The sequence below is a fragment of the Bufo gargarizans genome, chromosome 8 (genome assembly GCF_014858855.1).
Source record: "Bufo gargarizans isolate SCDJY-AF-19 chromosome 8, ASM1485885v1, whole genome shotgun sequence".
In the NCBI taxonomy this organism is placed as follows: domain Eukaryota; kingdom Metazoa; phylum Chordata; class Amphibia; order Anura; family Bufonidae; genus Bufo; species Bufo gargarizans.
The window spans coordinates 194,378,688-194,387,461 of NC_058087.1; the positions used below are offsets into that span (position 1 = coordinate 194,378,688).

An 8,774-nucleotide genomic window follows, 5' to 3' on the forward strand; every position below is an offset into this window, starting at 1 on the left:
TACTGGGGGCACAATGTGGGCACATTACTGGGGGGGCACAATACGGGCATATTACTGGGGGCACAATGTGGGCATATTACTGGGGGCACAATGTGGGCATAAATACTGTGCTGTGGCATGCAGGGGGAATAAATACTATGTGGGGGCATTAAGGGGACTGGGTGGGATTAGGTGTATAGTTATGTTTTGGGCGGAGTTAGAGGCGTGGCCTAGTGTAGAAAAAATTTGCTGTGTCCCTCTTTCTTCATTTACAAAGTTGGGAGGTATCCTGTCCTGTGTGATACAGAAACGGAGCTGTGTATCTGAGCCTATACAGTGATACATTGTGACCTGAAGCTCCTGTCTGCCCATACACTGCGCTTTACTATTCCATTATTTAAAAGAATATATATATAATAATAATAATTATATATATATATATATATATATATATATGTATACCAGTAACAAATATGGCGGATACTTGACTTCCGCTCTGCCCGGAAGTGTCTCTCTTGTGTGCTTTAAGAACTCTATGATTTTGACACGTTGCACGTCAGGAAACGTCACCCGGCTGGAGCACCCTGGGATGTGTAGTGCTCTTGGGTGACGTCATCTTTTGCTTTACCTGAGGAGAGGTTTGGGCCCGGACTACAAGTCCCGGCAGACAGTTCGCCCCGCTGGTAGCTATTGAAGCCGGCTCCTGTGAGCAGCAGTCTCCGAGAAGTCAGCATGTCCGGGAAGGTAAAGGTTCGGGCGGCCGCCAATGCGGACTCTATGGCCGGGGCCGTGTCTGTGAATGAGAGGATCCTGAGAGACTGCCATAACCTGTACACCGACCCGGAGAACGGTAAGGCGCTGCACCGAACCCTCTGCTGTGATAAAGCATCGTCCGCCCAGTGCTTCTGAGTCTGCACATCAGTGCCCCCCCAGTATGTGTGTGTGTCTGTCTGTCAGTGCCCCCCAAGTATGTGTGTATGTCTGTCAGTGCCCCCCCAGTATGTGTGTGTGTCTGTCAGTGCCCCCCCAGTATGTGTGTGTATATATCTGTCAGTGCCCCCCAGTATGTGTGTGTATATATCTGTCAGTGCCCCCCAGTATGTGTGTGTATATATCTGTCAGTGCCCCCCAGTATGTGTGTGTATATATCTGTCAGTGCCCCCCAGTATGTGTGTGTATATATCTGTCAGTGCCCCCCAGTATGTGTGTGTATGTCTGTCAGTGCCCCCCAGTATGTATGTATGTGTGTGTGTGTGTGTGTGTGTCTGTCAGTTGCCCCCCCCAGTATGTGTGTGTGTGTCTGTCAGTGCCCCCCAGTATGTGTGTATATATCTGTCAGTGCCCCCCCAGTATGTGTGTATATATGTCAGTGCCCCCCCAGTATGTGTGTGTGTGTCTGTCAGTGCCCCCCAGTATGTGTGTATATATCTGTCAGTGCCCCCCCAGTATGTGTGTGTGTGTCTGTCAGTGCCCCCCAGTATGTGTGTATATATCTGTCAGTGCCCCCCAGTATGTGTGTATATATCTGTCAGTGCCCCCAGTATGTGTGTGTATATCTGTCAGTGCCCCCCAGTATGTGTGTATATATCTGTCAGTGCCCCCCCAGTATGTGTGTGTATATATCTGTCAGTGCCCCCCCAGTATGTGTGTGTATATATCTGTCAGTGCCCCCCCAGTATGTGTGTATATATCTGTCAGTGCCCCCCTGTATGTGTGTATATATCTGTCTGTGCCCCCCCAGTATGTGTATATATCTGTCAGTGCCCCCCCAGTATGTGTGTGTGTGTCTGTCAGTGCCCCCCCAGTATGTGTGTATATATCTGTCAGTGCCCCCCAGTATGTGTGTATATATCTGTCAGTGCCCCCCAGTATGTGTGTATATATCTGTCAGTGCCCCCCAGTATGTGTGTATATATCTGTCAGTGCCCCCCAGTATGTGTGTATATATCTGTCAGTGCCCCCCAGTATGTGTGTATATATCTGTCAGTGCCCCCCAGTATGTGTGTATATATCTGTCAGTGCCCCCCAGTATGTGTGTATATATCTGTCAGTGCCCCCCCAGTATGTGTGTATATATCTGTCAGTGCCCCCCCAGTATGTGTGTATATATCTGTCAGTGCCCCCCCAGTATGTGTGTATATATCTCAGTGCCCCCCCAGTATGTGTGTATATATCTGTCAGTGCCCCCCCAGTATGTGTGTATATATCTGTCAGTGCCCCCCCAGTATGTGTGTATATATCTGTCAGTGCCCCCCCAGTATGTGTGTATATATCTGTCAGTGCCCCCCCAGTATGTGTGTATATATCTGTCAGTGCCCCCCCAGTATGTGTGTATATATCTGTCAGTGCCCCCCCAGTATGTGTGTATATATCTGTCAGTGCCCCCCCAGTATGTGTGTATATATCTGTCAGTGCCCCCCCAGTATGTGTGTATATATCTGTCAGTGCCCCCCCAGTATGTGTGTATATATCTGTCAGTGCCCCCCCAGTATGTGTGTAAATATCTGTCAGTGCCCCCCCAGTATGTGTGTATATATCTGTCAGTGCCCCCCCAGTATGTGTGTATATATCTGTCAGTGCCCCCCCAGTATGTGTGTATATATCTGTCAGTGCCCCCCCAGTATGTGTGTATATATCTGTCAGTGCCCCCCCAGTATGTGTGTATATATCTGTCAGTGCCCCCCCAGTATGTGTGTATATATCTGTCAGTGCCCCCCCAGTATGTGTGTATATATCTGTCAGTGCCCCCCCAGTATGTGTGTATATATCTGTCAGTGCCCCCCCAGTATGTGTGTATATATCTGTCAGTGCCCCCCCAGTATGTGTGTATATATCTGTCAGTGCCCCCCCAGTATGTGTGTGTATATATCTGTCAGTGCCCCCCCAGTATGTGTGTGTGTATATCTGTCAGTGCCCCCCCAGTATGTGTGTGTGTATATCTGTCAGTTGCCCCCCCCAGTATGTGTGTGTGTGTCTGTCAGTGCCCCCCACTATGTGTGTGTATGTCAGTGCCCCCCCAGTATGTGTGTGTGTATATCTGTCAGTGCCCCCCCAGTATGTGTGTATATATCTGTCAGTGCCCCCCCAGTATGTGTGTATATATCTGTCAGTGCCCCCCCAGTATGTGTGTATATATCTGTCAGTGCCCCCCCAGTATGTGTGTATATATCTGTCAGTGCCCCCCCAGTATGTGTGTGTGTATATCTGTCAGTGCCCCCCCAGTATGTGTGTATATATCTGTCAGTGCCCCCCCAGTATGTGTGTGTGTATATCTGTCAGTGCCCCCCCAGTATGTGTGTGTGTATATCTGTCAGTGCCCCCCCAGTATGTGTGTGTGTATATCTGTCAGTGCCCCCCCAGTATGTGTGTGTGTATATCTGTCAGTGCCCCCCCAGTATGTGTGTGTGTGTCTGTCAGTTGCCCCCCCCAGTATGTGTGTGTGTGTGTCTGTCAGTGCCCCCCAGTATGTGTGTGTCTGTCTGTCAGTGGCCCCCCAGTATGTGTGTGTGTGTGTCTGTCTGTCAGTGGCCCCCCAGTATGTGTGTGTGTGTGTCTGTCAGTGGCCCCCCAGTATGTGTGTGTGTGTCTGTCAGTGGCCCCCCAGTATGTGTGTGTGTGTGTGTGTGTGTGTGTGTGTCTGTCAGTGGCCCCCCAGTATGTGTGTGTGTCTCTATCAGTGGCCCCCCAGTATGTGTGTGTGTGTGTGTCTGTCAGTGGGCCCCCCCCCTCCCCCAATCCCTGTGTATATATCCCTGGCCCCCCAATCCCTGTGTATATATCCCTGGCCCCTCCCGGTTCGATACCCTTGTGACGTCATGTGCCTCCTCCGCAGGTCTCATCGCTCTCGCCTCTCACCTCGGCCTCACGTTCTTACCTCCGAGGAAGAAGATCACGGTGATGTTAATGGGGAACCACTCCGCCGGGAAGAGCAGCTTCATCAACTGGTGAGTACTGGGGTGACCCTGTCCTGACCCCAGAAATAACGGCTCCCTTAGCAGTGCCGGGGGGGCGGCTTTTCGCGTGCTGTCCCCCCATCCCCTGGCTGGCGCTCTGCAGGGCTGTCTTGGCCGCTCACGGTGTCCCTTCCTCTGCGCAGGTACATAGAGGAGCACATACAGCGCACCGGCGTCGCCATAGAAACTCAAGGCTTCGCATTCATTACAAGCGGCCGCAAGAGAGAGTCTCTGACGGTAAGCGGGGGAAGTCCGTACGATGGGGGTAGTGGGAGGTAATAATTGTAATGGGGGTCCGGATTATTGCACAGTTACAGGAGTGATGGCAGGGTAGATTGTGAGCTCTTGGGTCGGGGAGATACTTTGTGTCTCAGTCTCACGATGACTTCTTCTGCAGGGCGATGCCACCCTTCACCTGTACCCTCACTTCAAGCCGCTGCAGACCTTCCAAGGTAAGGCGAACCCCTTCCCCATACAGCAGGTCAGTCACCCCTGCCGGGAGAAGGGCGCCCCCTGGTGTCCGTCTTCTGAGCCCTGTCCTCGCTCCTCTAGGCGTGTCCGAATACCTGTGCACCGAGATCTCCACCTCACGACAGAAGAAGTTTAGTCTCGTGACCTTCGTGGACACCCCGGGGCTGGTGGATGGCGACATGAAGTATCCCTTTAATGTAAACGGGGCCCTCCTGTGGCTAGGTGAGTGTACTGCACATTCATCGGTGGAGGGAGCGCCAAGGCCTGTGATCTGACCGCTTCAGGGAGGTACGTGTCCTGTAATCCGGCATCAGTAGGACCTGTTGGGTCAGGTATTCTGGATTATCGAATGTCACCGCCGTGGTTATATGGTAGAGGTGACTTTTCATCAGAGGAACGACTACATAAAGTGGTCGCCCCCTCTGTCCGAAATAGCCGATAACCTAGAACAACAGCAGGAACATCCCAAAAATGTGATTTCCCCCTCCCTGACCTGTGGGACCCCCATCATTGCTGGTAACCCCATTAATGGGCTAGATTCTGAAATATTCCAGTTTACCCGACGTAGTTGGGGTTAGCCTCTCCCCCATGACCGGAGGGGGATCGGGGCTGATCACGGGCCGTGTCTTTCAGGGGAGCTCTGCGACCTGGTGCTGGTTTTCTTCGACCCGATGGGTCAGGCGCTGTGTAAACGCACCCTGGATATCGTGGAGAAGCTCAACGAAAGCCACGGAGACAAACTGCGCTTCTACCTGAGCAAAGCGGACGAGGCCGGAAGCGAGAGTGACCGCCAGGTGAGGAGGCGGAGCCGGTGACATCACGGCTTATACTCCAGTCACATCCCGAGCTGCTGCGTTCATAGGTCTGGTGTCTGCCATTCTGAAGCTTTCATCTGAGCTGCTGATACGCCATAATTCTCTACACTACATCTCCTGCAATGCATCAGCCGGACACTGAACCAGCAGAATTATAAATGCAGCTCTGGGTGTGACTTGTGTCTAAACATTGTGTTTTTTTTTAATTTTATTTTTTATTTTTTTGTCTTCAGAGAGTTCTGATGCAGATCGTCCAAGAGCTGTGTAAGAGGCCCGGGCTGAACAAGTGCGGGTTTGACATGCCGACCATCTACATCCAGAACCCCAATAAGGTAATATTACCCATAATGCCCATCCGTACAATACTGCCCTCTGGTGTCCGCTGTGGTTCATAGTCCGCCTCTTTGCAGCCGAGTCGTTGCGTCAATCAGATTGAAGATGTTTGTAAAGCTATTGAGAAAACAATCACCCAGACGTTGCAGACCACACTCAACTCTCTCGGGAGAGACTGCCAGAGACTGAGCGAGAGCATCGAGAGCAAACTAAAGGAGGATGAGTGAGTGCGGGGGGGGGGGGGGTCCATCCTGTAATCCGGCTGGTTGTATCTGGTGCTGAACTTCTCGTCCTCTCCCCCTCAGTGACACCGTGTGGAGTAACCGACGTGCCCGTGTCCGTGGCTGCCTCTTTGGGCTGACAGCCTGCCTGCTTCCGGTCTTCCTCTTCGCCTCCATATTGTTTGGTACCATCCCCCACAGCTTCTGGCTGAGTCTTCTCGGGTTGTCAGGGGTGGAGACCCTCGAGATCTACCTGGTGAGGATGACCCTAGACTCTGGTGTTGTGTTTTTTTTTTTTTTTTTTTTTTTTGCTTCCTCACCTTGATGTCTGCTTGCTGTCAGTGAACGGGAACATTCTTGTTTACAGAAGAGGCTGACACTGGAGTAAAGCACATCCTGTTCAGAGCTGGTATTTGGTACATTGTACTAGTGCAGGGATGCTCAACCTGCACCCCTCCAGCTGTTGTAAAACTGCAACTCCCACCATGCCCTTCTGTAGGCTGTCTGGGAATGATGGGAGTTGTAGTTTAGCAACAGCTGGAGGGCCGCAGGTTGAGCATGCCTGTCCTAGTGTAAAGGAATATCTTCTCCTCGACTGATACATTGCAACAAACTTTCTGGGCAGGAGAGATTTGTGTTGTGTTCATCTCGTGTGATTGTTGAGACTGAAGCATTGTACCAAACCCTCAGCCCTGAGAAATGTTAGGTCAGGATAGGATTTTAGCCTCTGCATGACACCAACAGCAAGCAGAGATATTGCTGAGGCAGCTGAAATCCAAAGTTGCAGAACTTTTCATGATACAGTCACTGGACGCTGTCCCTTTAAACCGTTGTACATAGATTTTTGTCTGTATGGGGCCACAGTATGAGCCAGGGGCCCCTCTGTGGACATGTTCTGCTGGTTTGTCTAACTGGTTTCTTCCCATTCTCGCCCCAGTCTCCCCTCCAGACCCTGTGGGCGATGGTCCCAGATGACTACGTGCTCTACACCTTCCTGGGGCTGCTGCTCCTCAGCCTGATCTTCCTGTTCGTGGCCCAGAGATGTTTCAGGTACCAGACATGTGACGCTGAGGGTTGTACTCCTAGGAAGCTGAGATACGTGCAGCTGTTTGAGTCTTCATGCAGAGTGATGGGAAGGGGATATGCGGAGGCTGCTAAGGCATCACTTCAGTGCCGACAGCCCCCGTATCTCAGCTTCCTGGACCCCAGTGCGTACTCTATGCTGTTTCCTGTTGTCTGACCTGCGTTTTCCTCCCCAGAACCCGTCAGACTCTTACCAAGAAAGAAAGACGCTATCTGATGGACCGCCGCTCCTATGTCACCGAGGTCGTGGAGCACAAGAGGGTAGGGCGCTCGTCCTGGTCATGGCTGCCGTGCAGCACGTGGCGCTGCTTCTCACCATTCTCCTTCTTGTCTCTGTAGAAGCAGCTGTACGAGGATTACCTGAAGCAGAGCGTGGGCGAACACGACATGATCTGAGGAGCCCCTGCTTTAACCCCTACCATGCCACAGGGGACAAACACAAAACACTATCAGCCGCAGTAGCCCCCACAATCCCTGCTCCGATCATGTTACCGGCACCGGCCACTGAGGAGTTTACAGCGTCGTCCTGAAGACAAAGCCTCTCACCAGCAATCACTATTGATCAGGACGTCTCTCCTTCCTCTTTCATTACAAATCACGGACGGGGATACGTTTTTTAATACTAACTGCACCCCTCCCACCCGCCATGTCTGGACCTGTCTGACTGCGTGACCGATTAGAGCAGGAAGTAAACCCCCGAGGATAGATTTACATCTGCGTCACCCATTGGTGTCCTGCAGGGGTCAGAACTCCCCAAAATGTACGAGGCTTTGCAGTGCCGGAAACTGCTCGATGTAATATGTATAATCCAGATGTAGCAGAGCTGAGTGTTATGAAGTATTTTCTGTAGTGTTACATAGGACTGCAGGTGACATCTACTACATTATCTATTCACTGTCCATATTCAGCTCTGCTACATCTGTGTACCGTATAGTTTGCTGTATCATGTGTCGATTTATACTCCCTTGATGCTTGGCTCCTGTAGACGGATCATGGTGCTCTTACATAAGCTGAGGAACGGCGCCCGACTCTGTTTTTTGCGCTTTGTTCGGTGCCTTTTTTTTTATTGTTACAAATGTGAACTGTGACTCTTACACTGCCAGTATCGAGCAGCAGGGGGCGCTCGCTCTGCACTCCATGTTACATCCCCTCCCCCCATCTGATCTCATCCATATTCTTCCAGTTTTGTACAAGAGAATAAATAAGTTATTTACATTGGTGGAGATTTCTTGAGCGGGGAGCGTATTTCCTGCAGCCGCTGGTGGGAGGCGAGGTCGCTGCCACCTAGAGGAATGGTCATCTGCCCCACAGGCCACCACCATCATCATCAGGACCTCCGCGGGTCTAGGTTTTGTCACTGCTCTTTACAGGTCCATACAAAGTCTCTGCAGTAGGGTCCATCCAGGGATCGGCGGTCCCTAAAAGGGGCTACGGAAGGTACTTGTGTGAATGTAGGGCGTCTTTCACACGAGCGATACGGATTGTGTCCGATCTGTTCAGGTAAAAGGTTTTGCAGCAAGTTCAGTCAGTTTTGTGCCATTGCGTTCAGTGTTCAGTTTTTTCCGTGCGGGTGCAATCAGTTTTTGATGCATTTTTCACGTGTGGAAAAAAAACTGAAGAATAACCATCTACATCTCCTAGCAACCATCAGTGAAAAACGCATTGTATCCGGATGCCTTCAGTTTTTCACTGAGGCCCCATTCACTTCTATGGAACCAGAACTGCGTGAAAAACTCAGACTATAAAACGTGCTGCGATTATTTATTTATTTTTTCCTAAACGCATAAATGATGCGAGAAATGAAATGAATGGATCAGGATTTAGTCCGGGTGCTGTGTGTTTGCTTCATGCTCCTAGACGGAAAACTCACAGGTGTGAAGGAGGCCTAAGTGTTCTCTGTTGATGCTGCTTTCTTCTAA

The 8,774-nt window shown here is 51.0% G+C and overlaps 1 protein-coding gene across 1 annotated transcript; it reads left to right on the top strand.

Annotated features, from left to right (window-relative positions):
- The first annotated feature begins 533 nt into the window (after window positions 1-533).
- Window positions 534-8,078, top strand: LOC122944919. Its single transcript, XM_044303647.1, has 12 exons — window positions 534-829; window positions 3,812-3,923; window positions 4,076-4,169; window positions 4,330-4,384; window positions 4,485-4,625; window positions 5,037-5,197; window positions 5,452-5,550; window positions 5,629-5,774; window positions 5,857-6,028; window positions 6,710-6,822; window positions 7,032-7,116; window positions 7,195-8,078. The coding sequence occupies exons 1-12, from the start codon at window positions 712-714 to the stop codon at window positions 7,249-7,251; spliced, it is 1,353 nt and encodes a 450-aa protein (XP_044159582.1). The 5' UTR covers window positions 534-711; the 3' UTR covers window positions 7,252-8,078.
- Window positions 8,079-8,774: the final 696 nt, after the last annotated feature.

What these genes read in the sequence shown, in the direction of transcription:
- LOC122944919 (XM_044303647.1), top strand. Translation starts at nt 712, where the DNA reads ATGTCCGGGAAGGTAAAGGTTCGGGCGGCCGCCAATGCGGACTCTATG. An exon ending in GCAAGAGAGAGTCTCTGACG is followed by an intron (nt 4,170 to 4,329) that starts GTAAGCGGGGGA and finishes CTTCTTCTGCAG; the next exon opens with GGCGATGCCACCCTTCACCT. An exon ending in GCCGCTGCAGACCTTCCAAG is followed by an intron (nt 4,385 to 4,484) that starts GTAAGGCGAACC and finishes TCGCTCCTCTAG; the next exon opens with GCGTGTCCGAATACCTGTGC.